The 23,171-nt window shown below is 35.8% G+C and overlaps 1 protein-coding gene and 1 pseudogene across 1 annotated transcript in view; both read left to right on the forward strand.

Annotated features, from left to right (window-relative positions):
- The window catches only part of PIK3C2G (phosphatidylinositol-4-phosphate 3-kinase catalytic subunit type 2 gamma), a 383,353-nt gene that overhangs the window by 137,078 nt on the left and 223,104 nt on the right, over nt 1-23,171 (forward strand). Inside the window, 2 exon segments of the mRNA XM_007967793.3 lie at nt 818-911; nt 3,814-3,908. Coding sequence (XP_007965984.3) covers nt 818-911; nt 3,814-3,908 — 189 coding nt within the window.
- LOC140712704 (F-box only protein 3 pseudogene) lies at nt 4,246-5,006 on the forward strand (annotated as a pseudogene).

The raw sequence follows: 23,171 nt of genomic DNA on the forward strand, positions 1-23,171 counted from the left end.
ATTGTTTCTTTAAAATTAATTCTTCTTATCCAAGCCCTAGTAATATCTAATCATGTCAAAACAATATGGAGCCAAAATTATTTCCAAGCACTTCCCAGGAACTTTGAGATAATTGAATCTGTTTCTTCTGATGGAGCAAGATGACAATTTGAGGAATCTATTTGAGGATAAATTGTCTTTGGAACAGGATTTCAAATGCTAAATAACTTCACAAATTTATTTCAATAAAAAATATTTATTAAGTACCTAATGGCTGGTAAATCTTATAACAGGCAAATGCCATCCAAAAATGAATAAGGCACAGTTACCCTCAAGAACTTCACAGTCTAGTAAGATTTAGCCATATTAAATTATTTTTATTTATTGTAAAGAACTTTAGATTTCTGTTTTTTGTTAAGATCAGGCTAAGACTGGTTAAAAATATTAGATCCCATTTTTAATCATGTAACCAGATCTCCAGTTGGTAATAACTTATTTATCAAATGCTTGACTAAATAAGCAAAGATTTTCATACTACTTTAGAAAAGATTTTAGACTATCCATGATCTACATTTTATAGATAAGAAAGCTGGCAGGAATCAGACTTAAAACCACATTTCCAAAGTCTAGTTGAAAGGATTTCCTACTGCAGTCCACATGAGAGTATGGAATATGGAAAAATAATAATTATTTGGTGCTAATATTACCTTAATCAATTGTGGGATAATTGTTTTACCTTATACACTGGGGGTAGAATGCATCCTCTGTTCTCCCTGACATGTCTTATGCATTATTCCTTACCATTAACAGCTTAATGGATATATTTACTGTGTATTAGTTTTCCAGATCAGGAAATTCGTAAAGTGGCAGTTCAACAATTAGACACCCTCTTGAATGATGAACTACTGGAATATCTCCCACAGCTAGTTCAGGTAAGAACAGCAGAGTTGCTAAGGAAACCCAGAGTTTTAACTAATTATTCTCTAAAAGGTTCCCAATGAATCAACAATAGACTATTTAGAAGTGATATTGCAATTTGGCCACCCAAGAGACTAAATGATGTCAACATGGGTAAGGAAGACATTCTCTATCTGAAACTGTTACAATTACAAAAAAAGGTACGTTAATTCCAAAAAGGAAAATTTTTAAAAAATTAATAAATGATTTCATTTATTAATTAGAACATGAAAAAATAGACATGCTTGTGATAAAAATTTACAAATATGTATATATAAAATGATAAAAATTACCAAATAAATGTTATATAGAAAATAATCATTTGCTAGGCAACTTCTCATAATTTATGAGTTTCTTGCACTTCTTTAGAGGCTTATGATATTGATCATAAATTTTATCATAGTAATTTCTAATAGCCAAATTTTGTCACCAAATAGTACATTTTAGTAACATCAAATATCACAATGTTGGAGTAATTTTAGAAAATAATATAATGTTATCTAGTAATGTAAGCAAAGACTGATTTAGTCTGAATATGATGAAATATAAACAATTAAATTACACATTCCACACATGACCATGTAAGTAACAGAATATCTAATCTATAGAAGGTAAATTGTTTTCGTTTTTTCCAGGATGACTGTATGTTGAGAGCTAAATAGATCTAAACTTGTGGCTTTTTATGCTTTGTTTTGTTTTTAATCCAGCTTTTTTTTTTTTTTTTGTCTGAAAAGTCAAGTTGTCACAGCTAGTTTGAATGTCAGTTGCCTCAGGTTTTGAAAAGTGACTGGAAACAGGTAGAATGAGCCTATATTAATAAACTTTAGTAGAGTATGACTTTGCACAGACATTATGAATTTCTCTGAACATCTGCTTAAGAGAGAGAGCTGGTTTATAAATAGCTGTACCATAGAGTACAATCCAATCTTTCTTGAAAATAAGGGTTGATCTAACTTACAAGTTCACCGTTCATCTCATGACTCAAGGGTATGGCAACATGCTATTTCTAGCCCAATTCAGGAGAGTATGTTTTCACAAAAGTTTGTAGACATTAAACTCATTTGAAAGTCTCTATCTGAGTAAGTACACTTGGCATCAGGAATGTCATTGAGGCCCATATTCCCGCAAATCCAAATTTATAAGAAGGGGTGCACACAATCTAACACAGCAAATACACAGAAGGCAAAATTAAAGTTTCAACTATGTTATGATTAAAAAGGAAGGATATAAAATGTCCTGAGATGGAAAGAAATTGATAGTGTGACTAGAAAATTTTTTTAAAAAGGAAGAATTTCAAAACATTCATTGTCCGTAGACTTCTATACTCTACCTTGAATTTCAAACTTTCCAACACATAAAAAATCCTAACCTGTTGATTGTTTTCTGGAATCATGCTATTTTGTTATGTATTACCATGTTGGAATTATGCAGTCTATATTAAAGCTGTAAGAAAGGACTCTAAGGCTGTAACAAAACAGAAGATACAGTTCATAGCTAAGTCAAATAAGACCCAGACCCAGGGGTTACTGCAAACCACTTCAGATAATATGGTGTTCACCAGAAAAATGGTCTACATTCTAAATGGTCAGGCAGGATTTAGGGGAAAATTGTATCAGTGGACAGAGTAAAGCAGGAAGCTTGGAAGTGAGGGATAACAAATAGTTATTGGGTTCAGGAAGAAATAATGGGGCAGACATCTAAGAAGGCAAGCAGGTAGGTAATTCTGAAACATACCTCCTGCTCATATGCTCATATAATATCACTATTAGGGCATAAATAAAACCTATGACCTAGCCAGCCCAGCATTAGCACGTAAGTGAGAGAGGGCCATGGCTACAGTTTAAGACAGCACACACTATTGTCCTTCTACATTCAGACAGCATCAGGAGTTTGTGCAGATTTGCTGAACTCATCTTCAGCACCCTCACACCTTAGGAATTTATAAACTTTCACATTCTTGAGGATAGCTAGCATATTGAGGTGTTTCTTCAAGTGTACGTATGACTGGATATTGTACTCATTTTTTCCTGCTGTCTGTACTGCGGTATAAAGCCTGGCTTAGACTCTTAAGTTTTGTGTGTGTGTGTGTGTGTGTTTGTGTGTGTGTGTGTGTAAGAGAGAGAGACTTAAATGGTTTATCAAACAACTAAAGATAGAAGCTTTGTCTTTCAAGCAGGAATGGGCATTTTTATGAGAACCTGGTTTTCATTTTCGTATATTCAGATTCCTGGGTTGATGATAGCAGCTCAGCTACAGATTGCTGTCAATGAAGTCCCTGCAGAGGACAGGTGAAGCCCTAAATTAGGTCCCTAAGGATAGCGGGGGCTGCCATTGTTACCTGTGTTTTCTACCTGGTTGGGTATCCCAAAAAACTTAAGAGTTGTTCACAGTGGAGATGAAAGAAAGGATTTGGGACTGAGTTATGGTAGTAATAGTTTTGAACTTTTAAGCAAAACCTCAAGGCCTGGAGGTTAATAATGATATACGTTGATGATTTCTGTTAAGGTTTTGAATGTGCATTAATTTCATCTCCAAATAGGAAGAAATATCTATGGCTTAATAATATTGTATTTAATAATCCAGGACTCTTTGTGTCAGTATTCTCCCCCAGCACATGGTTGAACTCTACCAACTCCTGCCCTTATTTCTTATCCATAACAAGGAAAGAAAGCAAGACTACACAAATCCAAATGGTGTAATGTATGTGTGTTTTGTTATTAGTCATACACCAACTCATAAAACCATGAATGTGTTATTAGCATTTTGTTAAAATGTGCATGCTGTTTTCTCTAGTCTTTTCTCAAGCCTCTGAAGTCCCTCTGTATTCAGGTATAATTTTGTTACTGACAAGTAAAGTAATTGTGTCTCTTACTTCAGGCTGTCAAGTTTGAATGGAACCTTGAGAGTCCTTTAGTGCAACTTCTACTCCACCGCTCCTTGCAAAGCATCCAGGTTGCCCATCGTCTTTACTGGTAAGATTACCTAAAACAGGCAAGGATGCCTTTTTAATTGCCAACTTCTCTATGGGGCAGCTTTAGAGGAAGCAGAAGATTTCTTTACCTTATAATTGATACAGACCATAAAATTCAGGCAGTTTTGAGTCTTTGTCAATGTTATTTTTATTGAAGAGGATAATTTGCCATCATTTTCAAAATCTACCAGTTGGACAGTTGCTACTGTTAATCAGGAAGTTAAATCCAAAGAGAATTTCAAATCTGAATGATACTTTTCTTGTAGCTTTAAATGACAAGTACAATTTGTATATCTACTCCTTGAAGATTTTAATATAAAATCTAGTTATGAGACTGAATGTTTTTGGAAGAACATGTGGTATAAAATACTTTCTGTGCAATGTTAGCTATAAACCATAAAATCCAAAGGCTAATGTATACTCATTCTGTTGAATATTTCTAGAGCACTAAACTTTTCCCAAAGCATAAATTTGAAATATCATTAGTGAAGAAATAAGACTGATTCATGAGATGCCAGAATTTCCGTAACAACACCTGAGGATATTACCATTTCAGTTTCCCCATCGTTTCTGCCAGAACTTAGCTTCTGTACATCCACCCCACTATTTCTTTACGTACCAAATTAAGATTGTCAAAAGATGCTATTCCTGAGAAGGCTTGTCAGTTGGACAGTTGCTAGTGGAGACTAACGAATGCTAAAGGTGAAGTGGAAGAAGTTCAAGGACCTGGAGTAGCTTGTGAATTTCCAATCATCAGTCAAGTTTGGGTGTATGACTAGAGTAGCTGTACCACATTCTCTACAACAACAGGATATGTGGAAGGGTATTATACCTACCATTTCCTTTACTTTAAATATCTTTAATGTTGCCATTCTCCAATTCCATATGGCATGTCCAACATTCAGGGTGCCTATACTATGATTGGAAATGGGTCCTGATGAATATGAAGAGATGGAAGAGAAAGATGAGGGGGGAGGAGAAAAAAAGATGATGATGATGATTCAGCAGATATGGATGAATCAGAAGAAGATGAGGAGAAAGACAGAGTAGAGTCTTTGATGTTCCCATTCGTAGATGCTGCTGCTCATGCCTTTTTTAGCAAGCCTTCTTCTGATGGAAGCACTGGGATGATTCTAGTCTGCTAAATAGATTTCTCAATAATGTAAATAACTGCATTATTCTCAGCATATAGCAAGAAAACCAGAATGAAATATTGTTCCAGGACCTGGGTTCTGTGTGACATTACATTAGGAACTGGATTGTTTTGGTTAGTTTTGTGTTTTTGAAGTAAAGAAGGAAATGGATTGCTTTTTTTCTCTAGCTAAGGGACAGACATTTCTTTCTTTCTTTCTTTCTTTCTTTTTGAGTCAGAGTCTCACTTTGTCACCAGGCTGGAATGCAGTGGTGCAATCTCGGCTCACTGCAACTTCCAACTCCCTGGTTCAAGCGATTCTCCTGCCTCAGCCTCCCAAGTAGCTGGGACTTCAGGCACGTGCCGCCACACCCGACTAATTTTTGTATTTTTAGCCGACTAATTTTTGTATTTTTAGTAGAGATGGGGTTTCACCATGTTGGCCAGGATTGTCTTGATCTCTTGACCTCGTGATCCGCCTGCCTCAGCCTCCCAAAGTGCTGGGATTACAGGTGTGAGACACTGAGCCCAGCTGACATTTCTTTCTTTTAAATTATTTTTTACTTATAAATGTAGAGAAATTGAGAGGGAATTGTTTTGAATAAGGATTTAAAGTGTAGCAGAAATACCGACACAAGGGTAGATAGATACCATGTGACTGAATGAGTCTGTGAAAAGATTTCTTGAAGTTGAGAGTTATTTATAAATGAAACAAAATTTGTAATTAGGCCAATCCATTTAGTGATTTCTTATATTTTGTACTCACAGAGAACTAATTGACTAAATAACTTGAATGCTAGTAGTTTGAACTTTCTTACACAATGTATCCTTGAATTTAAAGTCTTTATCATCAAGATCTTGACTTTGAATTTTTCATCACTACAACCTTGAATTTAATTTCAAGTCTTCAACATGATGACCTTGAATTTAAAGTCTTCAACACTATGACCCTTATCATATTATTCATAGAGGCATCATTTTGAAATGTAGTATGTAAAAGTATTTATGGGTTGTTTATTAACAAAAAAATTCTTCACAATGTCTCATGTGGTTTAAAATTGCTATTTCTGTTTTGTTTCTCCCTTATACACTTGACTAACTAACTTTGTGATAAGTGACATGAATTTTGTGTTAGGATTAAGTATGTTTTCCTGAAATATTGGGGTTTTTTTGTGATTATATAATTGAGAGTTAAGAATAAAATCCTTCTAATGTTAAAAACTCACATATTAAAAACAAATTTTGGTTCCAATCCTGTTTTTTAAAAAAACAATTTCTCCTATCATCACTTACACTTGATCCTATTGAACATAATGTTCTTTGCATGCTGTTCTCCCTACTTTTCTTTGTATTATTAACCTTGTTGATTCAATTTTAATTTCATAGGACAAAGTTTTAGCAATTATAAGTTTCAATGACCTAAGGATAAAATTAGATCTATGTTTTACTCTCATGAGTGTATGACAGGCATCATTTAGTTGCTTGATTGATAGTTAAGACCACTAAATAACAGGAAAACAGCAAGTCAATATCATTTGGAGTGTCATATTTTTTCTGCTTCAAGAAATGTTACTCATAATGAGATCACTCTTCTCATGAAAATCACTCAAGAAGTCATAGCAAAGAAGAGACACAAGGAACTTGGTCAGAGACTGTTTGATGCTTGTTTTCATTTTAAATGCCTAATTTAAAAACCAGAACAATTCCTGTAGCATGTTACTATAATAAAACATGAAATACATTGACTGGCATGAGGCCCTCCCATGAATAGACTCTTAATTAAAGCTCTGAATGAAGGCTTATTTTCTTCAGTTTTTCACAAAGCTACTTTGGTGCAAAGGAAAGTTAAGTGGATATACTTTGTGGTGTTCTGCTGTCATTCTAAATGTAGGACTCCATTAAACTCAATGTTTAATTCCCTTAAAACTTTACTGTATTTTGCATGCATTATTAAAATGTAGGCATATTTAAAAAGTAACATAGCCAGATAACAATTTTTATTTTAATATCTGAACAAAAATATAAAAGCATATAAAGTATAAAATATAAAAAAGACAATGTTTTAGGTGGGCGCGGGGGCTCACGCCTGTAATCCCAGCACTTTGGGAGGACAAGGCGGGTGGATCACTTGAGGTCAGGAGTTCGAGACCAGTCTGGCAAACATGGTGAAACCCTATCTCTACTAAAAATACAAAAATTAGCCGGGCGTGGTGGCGGCCTGTAATCTCAGCTACTCGGGAGGCTGAGGCAGGAGAACTGATGGAACCCGGGAGGCAGAGGCTGCAGTGAGCCGAGATCGTGCCATTGCACTCTAGCCTGGGCTGACAATGGCAAGACTCTGCCTTAAAAAATAAAAATAAAAAAAAGACAATGTTTTAAAAAAATTTAAAAATATAATAAAATATTAAAGACGTATTCTAATTGACTAATGATTGTTAAAATACTTGCACCACCTCAGTAAGTTCTTCATCTGCTAAAGTTGTATGAAAAGTGATCATTTGAAAGGCAACAATGGGTGCACACAAAGCGGTAAATCAATGCCATACTTGCAAATCCATGTAAGTACAAATACGTCATTGTTTCCAAAAAGGTTGGAAGGGAAGTTTTTTTGTGTATAATTCTCATCCTTATGAAAAAAAAGTCAAGCCCATTTTTCCTATCAGTGATTCAAGAAGAAACTAAGAAGGAATAGAAAATAGTATATATTATAAGTGGACTGTTTGTTTTGAGAGCTTTGTTTGTAAGAATATGAAAAAAGAGAAATAAGAACAAGGAAGGAGTTTTCTTTAACTTTTAAGTTCAGAGGCACACATGTAGGTTTGTTACGTAGGTAAACACATGTCATGGGGGTTTATTGTGCGGATTATTTCATCACCCAGGTATTAAGCCTGTTACCTATTAGTTATTGTTCCTGATCCTCTAAGAGAGAAGATTTTTAAAATGCCTACAACCCCTTAAAACAAATAAAAATTAAGAATCAGGCAACATGCACTAAGCATAAAATAATATTAATTATATTTAAAATATATCAGAGTCAAAAAAAAATAGCTCAAGCCTAGCATCATATTTAGGGAGTGATTGCTTCCATGCAAAATGTTTGCGTTAAAACTTTAAAGATGCAGCTCGCATCTCACAATTCATGAAAAAAATATACTCAAAATATCTTTCCTTAAAAAGAATGCCTCATTTATGTTTTAAAAAACTAGAAACCCATCAGTCATGGGTTTAATGAGATTTTTTTCACGTGGATGAATCACTGCTTCCTAAGATTCACCATATTCAACACTGAACTAAATATCCTGTCTTGCTCACCCAGGTCTTGAAGTCTTCCTTGTTTCTCACTAACATGACCAGTTATTCACCAAACCCTATAACTCTATGTATCCTCAACAGCGCTCCCTGCTCCACAACTTCCACCTGCCACTATCACTGATCAGAAAGTTGCCTCACCAGATATTGAGCTATGAATAAGTAAAATTGGAATGAAAACCATCTTGACTACTTGGCATCACTGTGGATAGCCTTTCTGAAAGGAGAAATTGACTTAGGCTCACAGTGAGTCTCTTCCACTGGAAGAGTGAATGTAGGATGAATAGCCCCTATCTTCCAAGGCAAGTGAGTTAACTAGAAGCTTTGTGTTGGAATTTGAAAGCTTTACCTCACAGTTTGCATCCTAAAAAGGTGGCTATAAATGGGAACCATAACATTTGGAGCTTATGCCCAGGAGGCCCCTCCTCCATTGTGTAATAATTAATTACAAAAGCTTAAATGTGGTGCCCCTTTCCGTTTGGAATAGGAAACACTTTAACCACCAGTGAAGTATTGAGTTGAGTGGTGGCCCCAAAGAAGATATGTCTGCAGCCTAACCTCAGAAACATGTGACTTGTGAATGTGACCTTATGGAGAAAAAGGGTCTTTGACGATAGAATTAAATTAACGATCTTGAGATTAGATCCCCCTGGATCATCAGGGTGAGCCCTGAATCCAACGCCAAGTGACTTAATGAGAGGCAGAAGAGGAGAAGACACACACAGAGAGAAGGTTCTGAAAAGGGAGGCATTGACTGGACTGATGCAACCCCAAGCCAAGGAATGCCTATAGCTACCATAAGCTGGAAGAGGCAAGGAAAGTTCCCCCGTGGAGCCCTGGGAGAGAGCACAGCCTTGCTTTCACCCTGATTTTGGACTCTAGGCCTCCAGAACTGTGAGAATACATTTCTATTATCACCAGTTTGTGTTAACTTGTTACGGCAGCCACAGGAAAATAATATACAGACTTTATGAAGGCCTGGGATGTCACATCATCCAGGAAGCTTTCCTGATCCTCTCCCAGCCACCACCTGGGATTGAGTATGCTTCCACATCATGTCCCACAGCATACTGTTCACGACTCTGCCAGACATCATATCACACTCCCTTGACACCCCTGCTGCCCTGTCCCCTCCCCCTCTTAGTCCACAGAGTAGCTCAAGACAGCAATCATGTCACACCTATCCATGTACCAATCCAGCACAGTGTCTGAAACTCACTAGATACCCAAAAAATGGTTTAAAAATTATGAATCCACAGAAATGTCTGTAAGGCCATCTATATTTTCACACACAGTACTGGAAATTCCACGGTACTCAGGGAATATGAAATCAGGCACTGTCAAAGGCACCGCTGTGCGCCTCTACCTGGCTGCTGCACCCACTCCCGTCTGCTGCAGTGACGGCTAACTGAATACAGCCCCTTCTCTGCAGAATGAGCCTCTGATTCCATAGCCCCCTGGCCTATGAAGTGGGAAAATCTCTAAGATATAAATTACATTCCAGAGCCTCCCCATAAATCAGATCAAGGTTAGACTTGACCCGAGATCTCATCCTTGTTAATTCCTTTCTCTTCCCTATAATTCTGCTGTTACTCCGTCACAGGATTTTTCCTAAAGAGCACTCCTTCAGTAAATCCCAAACTGTGAAATTCTGTCTCACGCCCTGTTCCAGAGAACCTGACTTACAGTAAGTATATGTTATGGAAGACAAAGAATTCAAATATGTGTTTTTAGAAATTGGAACATCAGTATGCTATGGGTTATATCGTAGGTAGAACAGCAGTATTGCAGTCTTTCCCACTCCTCCTACCAAGTCTGATTGAACAAACTCCAAGAGAGAACCAATTGGAATGAAAAACTCGCCTGTAGGAAGCCATTTTATAACACAACTCCTTTATAAAGTGTCACTTAAGGCGCATAATGCAAAAATCTCTTCAAAGTGTTCCTTTCAAAGTATGGGGATAACCTGAGATGAGGCTGCCATTTGCAAGCTCTATCAGTGTAAGGATCTTTTGTTCTGCTTTATTCACTGATATATGTGCCGAGAACAGTACTTGGCACTTTACAGACATTCAATAATTTACTATTCAATGTATGAATAGGATTAAGTTTCCTGGACCCAGCTGTGCACATGCATACTTATGTCAATAGGGGGCGGAGGAGAGCTGCTTCAGAGGTCAACTAAGAGCTGGCCTGGCTAAAGCAATTCCAGGAGACTGACCTGATCAGTAATGAGGCAATGGAGCGGGGCTGGGCGCGGTGGCTCAGGCCTGTAATCCCAGCACTTCGGGAGGCCGAGATGGTCGGATAGAGCGAGACTCCGTCTCAAAAAAAAAAAAAAAGAAAGAAAGAAAAAAGAAACGACGCAATAGATATCACTAGTGAAACCAAAACTGGAGAGGAGGGAGAATGTGAGCAGAAGTCCAGGACTAACCAAGTCAGGAGTTAGGGCCCAAGAACAAGTTGATGGAGCAGCATCTTCTGTACCAGTTGAGAAAACCACGAAATGAATTAAGCCAATGTTGTCTCTGGTATAGGGTATTAAATGACCACATCCTGTGACTTTAACATGCTATCCATAAAACTGAGATGATCCAAAAATCTGTCTATTTATTTTTTTAAAACAATCCTCCCTACGCTTTTTTTATCTAAAATTTTGGGGCAATTTCTCAAGTCACAGATGACTTTAAATAAAGCAAAAAGATGTGGAAATTTGGTATCATGTGATTTGAAGTCACAGTTGTCTCTCTCACCCCCTCTCCACAATACGTATCCCCTAATGCCTGAAATTCTCTCATTTACAAGTCACTCCTTGAGGTTAAGTATTGCTCTCTTCCAGCAGTTCTCTTCTAATATGAATATATATATATATATTCAGAATATATATATATATATTCTGAACCTAATGCTTATAGGAGTTAGTTTATCATTTGTTCATCAATGTGACAAACGTTTTGGACACTGTTGAACTATTAATGATAAAACAAAGGATGATCCTTGCCTTAAAGCAGCTCAAGAACAAACATATTAGCATCCAAGCAGGAAGAAAGAGCCCACTGGCCACGTGGCAGGGACAGAGTAGAAAGAGGAAACTCGACAAATTTTGTCCACTTTACAGTTTTGCCTATGACCTCTTCCAAATAAAAGCAGAGAGGCAAGGCCGGACATCCAGTGAATAAAAAAGTCTGTGTGCTCTCATTCTGTCAGTTTTAAATACTGATAAAGGCTTACAAATGAATACACAAAGGAGGTAAATGCTCTCTTTTTCTGCTTTGATGTCTGGAGCACTCCCCGAAGCAAGGGGAAAGAGCTGTACTTCAGGGAAGTCTTGCAGAGCAATAGAGCACACATGATACAGAATCGATAGGGGACTTTAAAGCCTCAGCCCTTTACCTCTGAGAATCATTATTTTGCAACTAATTTATCTTTTTACCTTTACAATGTAATAAATAATGAATTATTCCTTCATTTTTTGTAAGGGAAAGATATGTCTCACTGACTTTTAATATTGATCTGCTGTAATCATCTTTCCACCCTGTTGTTCTCATAAATGTATACACAGGATAGAATCCCTACTTTCAGCAACTTGCTTAAACCAAAAGTAACTGTTCTCTATCACAACCAACCTGAAGAAAAAGAGGCACATAGTGGTAACGTTTCCTTTGTACACAATAATCTGTAAAATCCATCAGCATAGTTTTCCAGTTAAGGCATAATACAGGCACAGTTGTTTTTGTTTGTTCTATTTCTATTTTATGCAATAGAGGTTTTACATAGTTCCTTTAATAAAAAGATTTTTAAAATACCATACAATCTTTACATTAATTTGGTGTCATTTAAGCTCTATTACTGCTATTAAATACTTATGAAAATAGAATCTTATACAAACTTCTATCACAAATCAAAGCAAAAGCCAAGAAAAGAGCTGCATTGTCAATGTATCACTGGTTTTAAGGGAGGAGACTACCCCTCATATTGTCTTATGCCCAATTTCTGCCTCCAAAGAAAGAAGAAGTAAAAACTAAAAGGCAAAAATGAAATCCACAGGCAGACAGCCCAGCACCGTGCCCTGGGCCTGGTAGTTAAAGATTGACCCCTGACCTAACCGCTTATGTTATCTATAGATTCCAGACATTGTATGGAAAAGCATTGTAAAAATCCCTGTCCTGTCCTGTTTGATTCTGATTACAGGTGCATGCAGCCCCCAGTCATATACACCCTGCTTGCTCAATCGATCACAACCCTCTTAGGTGGACTCCCTTAAAGTTGTGAGCCCTTAAAAGGGACAGGAGTAGCTCACTTGGGGAGCTCGGCTCTTGAGACAGGAGTCTTGCCAATGCTCCCGGCTGAATAAACCCCTTCCTTCTTTAACTCGGTGTCTGAGGAGTTTTATCTGCAGCTCATCCTGCTACAGTTTAAATCATTTTTCCCTCAAAATCTTCTATTTTCTTAAGAAAAAGTGAAGAGTTATGGAAATGAACGTGTGTATACATAATGAACTCAAATGTTTAAACTTGGACCCAGCCAGGCCTTTGGGAACTGAGCTTCCTAATCCACTGTCCAGCAATTTTTCATTACAATAACCACATCCAATTACATCATTGCTTCCTTAGATAGTAATCTGGTTTCCCTATAATAATGTTAGTCCCCTACTGTCATAGTTTATACTAGGGATTTGGGTTAAGTCTTTGAAAAGCAGTATTATAGTGTTTAATTATTTGTTATTTCTCAATCAGACTGACTTTGCTCTAGCCAACAAAAAATATGGTTGACAAAAAGGCATTCTGTTTAGAAATTATTCTTGTCTTCTAATAATATTTGAATTTGGCATCCAAAAGGAATACACTAACAGATACTCATAGAGTTACAGTATTTTGAAGTCAAATGCAACTTGAAGGATCATCTGCTATCCCAGAAAGGGATCTCAACATGTTAAGTGATTTTTCCAATGACAATCATCTAGCTGATTAAAGAATTGAAATTAAAATACGTTTATGATATCTCATGCTGAATTCATATTTCTTTCTAATTCAACATCTACTTTCAAAAAGTGTAATTTGAAGAATTCATGAAATGTTTATTTTTTCTATCAACAATTAGGAACTCATTCAAGTACTGAAGATGTGACTTCTTTTTTAACTTAAGAGCAAAACTGAAAAGAAAACGATGTTGCAAACTGAGATATTTAAAAGCTCAAAATTGTTTCCCTTAGTTGTTGGCATGACTCACAAGTGCTGTCAATTGTAAATGTTAATGAGTAGTTATATATGATAAGCCCACTAACATTGTATCCTTGAAGGAGCTTTGAAGTAGATAGTAGATTGTTTCCAGAATCTTTCTTTTATAGTGTCTAATTGACATTTAAAATATTAAGTGTGGCTGGGCGTGGTGGCTCACGCCTATAATCCCAGCACTTTGGGAGGCCAAGCTGGGTGGATTATGAGGTCAGGGGTTCAAGACTAGCCTGACCACATGGTGAAACCCTGTCTCTACTAAAAATACAAAAATTAGTCAGGTGTGGTGGAAGGTGCCTGTAATCCTAGCTACTCGGGAGACTGAGGCAGGAGAATCGCTTGAACCCAGGAGGCAGAGGTTGCAGTGAACTGACATCATGCCACTGTACTCCAGCCTGGGTGACAGAGCTAGATTCCATCTCGAAAAAAATAAAAATAAAAATAAAACATTAAGTGTGCTCTTTTAGTTTTACTATTAAACCATGAGCGATGATAACAATAACTGAGTAATCTACTTAATAGACTCACTTTGTACTCATTTTTCAGCACCTATTTCATAAAACCAAGACTTTCTCAGTTTTCTCAAAAATACTATTTAATTAAGCAACTACCAATTATGCTAATACAATTAAGTCACCCATTTCATCAAGTTAAATGAGTTAGAAAATAAATCCCTCTAGGATGGGAAAGAACATGACAATAATAAAATGTAGGCAAATGAGTCTTTGGTTTCTGTCCAACTAAAAATACACAGTAAGCAGTAGGGTACAGGCCTGAAGGACAGGGAAAAGATCTGAGATGGTGACAGAAAATTGAATGTCATCAGCTCATTGATGGGACTTACTCAGAATCCTTTCATCTCATGGCTCAGTCATTCCCTATCCTCATCCATCAGTGCTGCAATAATAGAATATCTGAGAAATAAACAACAGAAATTATTTCTCTTAGTTCTTGAGGCTGAAAAATCCAAGATCAAGACGCTGGCAGGTTTGGTGTCTGGTAAGGGCCCAATCTCTGCTTCCAATATTGCTTCCAATATTGCACCTTGAACACTGCATCTTCCAGAGGAAAGGACTGTTGTTCCTCATGTTGTAGAAGAGTGAAGAAAAGCACACCCACTTTTGCAAGACTTTTTTATAATGGCATGAACCAATTCATGAATGAATGGATCCTGAACGTCTTCCATTAGACCCCCACCTCTCAATACTGTTGCATTGGGGATTAAGTTTCCAGCTCATGAATTTTTAAAGGGAACACATTAAAACCATCACATCACCTAAATTTGAAACTCTCAAATATATTCCCTGACCCAAATAAGATAGAATCATAGTGTATAATCATAGAATCATAGCATCATGTTGGAGATACTTTTAGATGCTTCTAGCAGACATCACTTTTGTCTATATTCCATAGGCCAGAAGTCAGTAATAATGCCCCACCTAACTGCAAGGTGGCAAAGAAAAGTTGTCCGTGTATGTATATATACAGAAGCAAAATGAAGTTTAATTTGGTAAACCCATAGCAGTTTCTGCCATACAGGTAAAAGAGCATAGATTATTCAAGAAATCTGTCCGTAAAGTGGTAGAGGAAGTGAACATGAAAGAAAAGCCAGTATCCGCCTTTCCATATATTAGTTGGCTTTCTTTTCAAAAACCAAAATTAACCTTAACAGACAAATAAAAGACTACTAGCTAACTACTCCAGTAAGAATCATCGTTTTAATAGACATCCTCTAAAAATGTCTTTAGCTTTTGTCCAAAAATTTTACAAATAATTCCAAGATATTTAACCTATCGGTATATTTTATAACCAGTTTTTTTTTCTAGAGGGCTCATTATTAAGATATTTATGTAACTATGGTATATGACTGGCATCTCAACTCAAGAAGTTCAAAATTGAATTCAATATTCCTCCCCTCTACCCTTTCAATTCTTTCACCCACCATTCCCAAACTTTTAAAAATACAAAATACCCTAGTTTACAGTCATTACTAAGATACCCAACACAGAAAATCTAGAAGACATTATTCTTACCCATAATCTCTATTTACTTATTTCTTAAGTCTTGATTCTTTTTTTCTCATAAATTCATCTTTAATTTGCCCTTTCCTTTCTACTTTATAGCTAGCACCTTTGGTATCATCTACTTGGAGTATCACTACCGCTTACAGGCTGTTTTCCTTCACTTTTGTTCTTGCCTATCCCCAGTCCATCCATCCTCCACACTGCTCTCAGAATAATCTACACATGTAACAACTTGATCCCAAACTCATAAAGTAGGCTTCAGGTCATGGGTAACCTCCAGCTGGTTAGCATAATTTCTTAATTCCAGTTTCCTCTTATGACAGAGTTTAGAATTAGACTATGAGATCCATGTTAAGAGAGAATGCATTTTCTCTCTTAACATGACTTGGCAATGGAGCTTCATAGTTTCCATTTTGCCTATCTCCCATCCCATCTTGTAAGCCTTTCTACATCCAAATATGATTTTTTTTTTATTATTCTCAAGTAATTACTCAAATTCTCAAATCTTTCATGCCCTGATGACTTTGCACACAGTTTTCCAACTTCTTGAAATGCAGTTGTGCCCTTGTCTCTCTATACAGAATCCTTTAGGACTCAGCTCAAGATTTTATCCTCTTTGAAGATGTCTCTGACCTTGGCTCCCTTGTACACATCTACAATACAGTTCTTAACGTATTTCATACTCTACTTCACCATTTCCCTTCCTTTACTTGAAGATACTTCTTCACATGAAGATACTTAGAGCTGCAAGTAACAAAAACAAAAACAAAAACAAAAAATACCTGATTCAACTGGTTTGCAATGATATGAAGAATTAATTATTTTATCTCACATAACAAGAAGCTCCAAAATTTATTCTTGCAGCGGCTCACTGATTATGTCATAATCAAATTTCTTTCCATCTTTCTGCTGTGCCATCCTCAGCCCGTTGACTTAGTCTACTTCACATCATTGTTACAAGAAGATTAACATGGTGGGTCTCACATCCATACGTGATTCCATGCAGCAAGAGTAAAGGGAATGTCTCTTCCTCAGAAAATTTTTCCATAAACCCCAAAGCTGAGTTAACTTATCATATTATTTGCCAGAATTGGGTCCCTTATCATGAACCCATCACATGACCAGATGGCAGTCTGATGACTCAGCTTACATGATTGGTTTAGCATATTCAGAATTTATCTCTAAATTGGTCATCTTCCTTTAAGGTTTTTGATATCTGAATAAAAGCAGATTCTTTTTGCAGACATGAAGGGGAGAGTAGATTTGGTATAGACCAACCCTATGTCTCTCCTCTGCGCTGTAAGGACAAAACTTAACCATCCATCCTTAACATAGAACATTGCACACAGTATACAATTCATTCAATACCTATCAAATGAATAAAAATAATCACACCACATCATACATGTGTATGGCCTACAGGTTAATTTATCTTGACTACTATCCTTAAAACAGCAGGCAATCAGAACAAGTCATATTACAAAAGATGTATTTTTCTCATTTAAAAAAAAATGGACTGTCTAGGTCTCTGGAATTGGGTGAAGTTGAGTTAAACGACTTACAGAATAATCTGATGTTCTGAATAAAGGTTTTTGAAACAATATCAAGTGTTACATTGATCCCGTTCATAGTGTGAGTTGTTTTATACTGATTTAAAAATGATGTTTATTAAACCCTGATTGAAAATGTAAGACTGCATCCAGTTATTTGGCAAAAAAAAAAAAAAAAAAAAAAAAAAGTATTTTCTGGGGATGCCTTGCTAAGCAACCACTTACCATCTTTTAAAATACAATTTTCTACATTGAGAGTCTCTATGAGTGTTGGGGAATTACTAAATAGTTTCTGATTTTTTCTGACTTCTCTATTCTCCACTTTCACTTTGTTTTCCGGGGCTGTGAAGGTTCAGAGTTCTTCGTATTTTGTGTTAGTTAATGGATAAGGCTTTTCTTTTCAGGCTCCATCTTAATTTTTTGTATCTTTGTTCATGAAAAGATTGCTCCTTGAAAATGTTGAATGGGGATTTTTGTTACTTTTCTTCTAATTCAATTTTACACTTCATTTGTATACAATTAATATTTATAAGAAAAATGACTCTTTCTTGTTTCTTGTCTAAAGAACTTCATATGTGTTGCTTTTATTGTAACAAAACCAAGACTTGGATATTTCAATCAAATACTTGTTACATTTAATAATTTAGAATTCTTGTACTTGCTTTGGTATGTATGATTTATTTTTGACCAATGAAAATGAACAGCTTCCACAGATAGTGACTTGTCTTCAGATTTGACAGTCGACCTGATACACTAACCACTCTTGACAGAATGTCAGATAATTGGGTTATCTTGCTTGGGTTTAGTTATCTGAAGTTGTTAAAGGGAAGAACCCTAATGTACATGTCACTTTCCTTTTTAAATTGGGCACTGGGCACATATGTTTCTGAGAGAGCTGTAAATGTCATTAATTTACCAAAATGGCGAAACTTCTGTTTTCTTCCAACCAAAATTTATGATTATTTTAAAAGAAGCTGCTGCTCAGTAAACTGTTGATATAAATTGATTGATGATGCTGAAAATCACACAAGACAGTCTAGATAATCAATTACGAGATATTGTAGGGACAGCTGCATAAGTAGACTGGTAGACTTCGGTGAACAGAAGCAAGAAACTGCCTAGGAAGCATACTGAGGAAAGAGAGTTTTATGTAAGTCATTCATTCTTTAATTCAAGTATCTATTCTCCCAGTTTTTGTTGACGGCCTACTATGCACATAATATATAGCTCTTGTGGAGGAGATAGAAAATGTAAACAAGTTATAATAAACATGGATCAAGGAATGTATATTTTTTAAGTCTTCTAGCTATTTCAGGCAGCTACCACAAACACTAGAGTCATTTTCCCAACTGTCTCAATAAATTCCCATTTGTCTCAATAAATTAATTTTAAACATTTTATTTAGTGATTTTCAAGTCTTCCTTGACTAGATTGTAAACCTGAATTCAATGTATTTATCAACAATTATTTATTCTTGGACATAATTGTGTCAAGTGTCTACAGACCCCTTTCCAGGATCAAGAAATTTCAAGAACAGAATTGGTGATCAGACAGTGACTTGGATAATCTTCTGGAAATTTTTACTATTCTTTCTCTGTTATAAAGAAAGGAATACTAAAGTTTAAGATTAAACTGTAGACTCTAGTGTGGCTCTGACTGAGAGAGTGTTGCTAAGAATTCTAATCATCTAACTTTTCTGCTTTGACTATTCCTTCTTGTCATGACAAGATTGTCTTATGGTAGACATAGTATAGTTAATGCTAGATGCTATGGTAGTCATTTCAAATATTACTTCATTAATTGACAACAATTCTTTAGTCTCCATTTCTCTGAAAAATATGAATACTCAGAAAGGCTAGGTATACAGAGCTACTAAGAAGAAGAGCTAACATCTGATCCTGTGCCTTATACAATAATACCCATCAATCTACTTACATATTATGAAAGCTATAAAAACAACAATAAAAGATAGAATAATGTAATAGAGGAGAACAAGATTTGGAGAAAAACATACTTGAAGAAAAATTTCAACTCAGGCCTCTCCTAAGCTGGGTGGTCCTTGAAAAATTATTCAGCCTCCCTGATCATCAATTTTACTACCTATACAAGAAATACAATTGTGCTTAACACATTTATTATTAAACATATATATGATATATAATATGTATATGTATTTATACCTTCGAGAGTATGTTTTTGGAGTCATTTAGAAAGGATAAGAAGTATTGCCAAAGTTTCAGTTCCCAAAGTTATATCACAGATTACTAACTACATGGAATTTGGATCTCAGATTCCTGACATTTGACTCCTGACTACTACCATTGCATTGCTCTTCTTGTCTTATCCTAACTGCACATTTAAAATTTAAGTTTATGTCAAGTATAACTTAATGAAGCCAGAAAAAAAAGCCAGGCACCGTGGCTCATACCTGTAATCCCAGCCCTTTGGGAGGCTGAGGTGGAAGTGTCGCTTGAGCCTGGGAGGTTGAGACTGCACTGAGCTGAGATAGTGTCACTGCACTTCAGCCTGGGTGACAGAGTGAGACCTTGTCAAAGAAAAAAAAAAAAAAAAAAGGCAAAGAAATGGATGAGGTCTCATTAGCTGTCTTATCCTCTTGGCAATTCAAAGTTTCTCCCTCTTGCATGCTTGGTAATTTCTCCAGTCCATTTTGAGAACTCTTAATGTGTTTCTATTCCCACTCTGGAAGCTTTGCTGCACATCTGGAAGGCTTATTTTTGTTATTATTGTTGTTAATTTTTCTGTCAGCCATGCTTCTGTCTCTGCTTCTGCCTGAATCACCACCAGAATATGTGCTTTTAAAAGCCTTCAGATTCTTTTTGAAAATTTTCAGGGGTTTGTGTTTAATTTATCTTGGAATAAGAAATAAAGACCCAGCTTGATTTTTCTTCCAAAAAAAATAAAATAAAATAAAATAAAATTTAAGTTTAATAATAGAGTTTGAGGCTGGGTGCGGTGGCTCATGCCTATAATCCCAGCACTTTGAGAGGCTGAGGTGGGCGGATCACGAAGGAGATCAAGACCACAGTGAAACCTCGTCTCTACTAAAAACACAAAAAATTAGCCGGGTGTGGTGGTGGGCGCCTGTAATCCCAGCTACTCAGGAAGCTGAGGCAGGAGAATGGTGTGAACCTGGGAGGCGGAGCTTGCAGTGAGCTGAGATTGCGCCACTGCACTCCAGCCTGGGCGACAGAGCAAGACTCTGTCTCAAAATAACAATAATAATAATAATAATAATAATAGAGTTTGAAATGAGTAAAAGGAGTAATAGAAAAAATCATTGTATAAACAAACTAGTTTCTGGACCTGTTGAGAAAAGTTTTTGAAACATTCTAAGTGTAAGAACAAGTTGGAAATATATATGTCATTTAGTGTCAGAGAAATTTAACATACAGAGAAATCTAGCAAAATTCACAGATCGCCAGTTGATACACATTTATGCATTTCAATAACCAACACATATTTCACTCATCTGTCTGCTAGTATAATACAGATCAAGAAAGTACAAGTAAAAGTCTTCATCAATTTCTTAGTTCTTTTAAAGGGTTATTTAATGTATTAACCCTATTACATTGACTTTACTATTCACGCTAAAATAGAGTTGAGTGTTAGAAACTCCACCTCTGACTTCTTCAGGTTCATCAGACCATTCCACAATTTGACTTTCTTTCCTGCCAACTTTCTGAGTCACTCATGTATGTATCTGGGGTAATTTCTTTTATCACTCTCTGTATATAACAAATCACTTGTGAAATGTCTCATGAATCAATACCCTTTCTTTATATGACATCGTTTCCTTACTGCTAGTGCTATATTTTTTTACTTTGTCTTCCTAATTCAAGTCTCTATCCATACCGTATTATTCTCCATATTGCTTTAAAACTAAACAATGATTTTGCAATGTCTGTAGTACAAAGATCAAATTTATTAATCACACACCATGTATAATGAATCATGGGACACATTTTATTTTATTATTAACTGATTCCAAAGCAATGAGTTTGTGTTTCACATATGAAAATATTGTTATCCTCTTTAACTCATAAAGTAATAGTTAATAGTTTAGGATCTACCTCACTGTACCTGAATACAAACCTGTTTCTACTATTTATTAGGTTTCTCACTTTAAGCAAGATACTTAATTTTTATAAGACTCATTTTTCTCAGGCATTAAAAATTAGAATAATAATATTTACTTTCAGAAGGTTGTCGTAAGAATTAATGCAGCATGGGGCCACAGTGTTGGACAGCCGTGTGAATTCAACCAGGAGTCATGCAGCCTTATATCTGTAAGAGCTATGAGAGTTATAATCCTGTGGCTGGGTTAACTTGAATGAGGGGAAGACTAGTAGTAGATGAGGTTATAGGGGGAAAGAGTAAGGGTAGGGGCAGGTTATATAAAAATTTCTAGGCATTATTAGAATATTAGCTTTAATCCAAATGATTAGAGGGCTCTGAGAAGATGAAAGGCATAATTTGGCTTATATTATCAAGAGATCAATTTTGACCTATTAAAGTGTGAAGTAACTATTGACATCATCATCTGGGCTAGAACTAAAAATGAGAAAATTATCAACATATAGGTAAGGTTTAAAGCCATATTAACAGAGAAGGTCATAGGCGAATGATACAAACAGAAAAGAAGTCCAAATATTTAGTGGTAATGTCAACATTTAAAAAATCAAAGAGATAAAGTAGAACCAAAAAAGAAAACTGAAGAGAAGCAGTCAGAGATATAAAAGATAAACCAAGTGAGCATGGAATTCTGTAACACTATATAAAGCATCAAAAGAGAGATGCGATCACCTGTGTCAAATGCTACTGGTAGGTCAAGTGAAATTGAGATCTGATTAGCACCATAGAGGTCATTGGAGGTCATCTAAAAAGCACTTTCAAAAAGAGGTAAAACCTGATGGGAATATATTCAAGAGTGAAAAGGAGAGCTATCAAAAACAATTATTTTAGGAGTTTTGCTAGGGAAGGGAAGAGAGAAATGTTGTAATGGCTGAAGAGGGACATGGTATATGAAAAGAGTTTTGCTTCTTTGCTTTTACAATTGGACAAATTGCTTTTTAAATATACTGGTGGGAAAAATCAAATAGGGCAACATTGATGGACAAAAGAAAAAGTTTCTGGTGCAAAATCCTTGAGTAATGATAGGATGTGATATCTGTAGCACAGGAAGATTGGTACACGAAGTTCATACATAGTAAGAGGAGAAAATGAAGAGTGGATTGGAACAGGCGTGTGGGTGCATGTGGTGATAGTTGCCTGTAGAGTGAAGGAAGCAAAGTTATCTTTTCATGACTGTGTCTGGGCCTCTTTATTTTCGGTATGCAACAAACTAAAAATCACTTAAAGTAATGGAGAAGTCTAAGATTTCCCAATGAGACAACAAAGGACAAACCAGCAAAGCAGATGATAAAAAGATAAAAGTAGGAGTACAATGTGCTATAGACAGAAGTGCATCCTGGAGACTCAAGTGTCAAGTGCAGCATTGGGAATCATTCTATTTAAACTTCTTATTTAACTCTTCTTGGAGCTTTGTTTTCTTTTAATTCCCTACTTCTATCTGTATATTTTTCTTATTCAAATGAAGCTATAAAAATATGAAACTTTAAAAATAAAATTTTAATTCAGTAGTGAGGTTGAATACTAGTTTCTATCAAGGGGATGAAAATATTGACCAATATTAGCAGCATTTATAATCTGTACTATAGTAATGTAGGAGTATGCAATTAGAATTTAATATACAATATATTTTGCATAAATTATATTTAAATGAAAGATATATTGATATGAATAATCACTATAGCTTTTTTTTAACTGACAGTATTAACCCCAAAACCATGAGAAATAACTCTATTAACCTCACCCAGACAGTGAATGTCCTCACTGATTGTGGAATACCGTAAAATATGCACTGGACCAATTTCACAAACATAAATGTTATTGTCTGTCCTCAAAATGTTTACGTTCTTTCTTAAAAGAATAAGA

This window comes from Chlorocebus sabaeus, chromosome 11 (assembly GCF_047675955.1).
Source record: "Chlorocebus sabaeus isolate Y175 chromosome 11, mChlSab1.0.hap1, whole genome shotgun sequence".
NCBI classification, from domain to species: domain Eukaryota; kingdom Metazoa; phylum Chordata; class Mammalia; order Primates; family Cercopithecidae; genus Chlorocebus; species Chlorocebus sabaeus.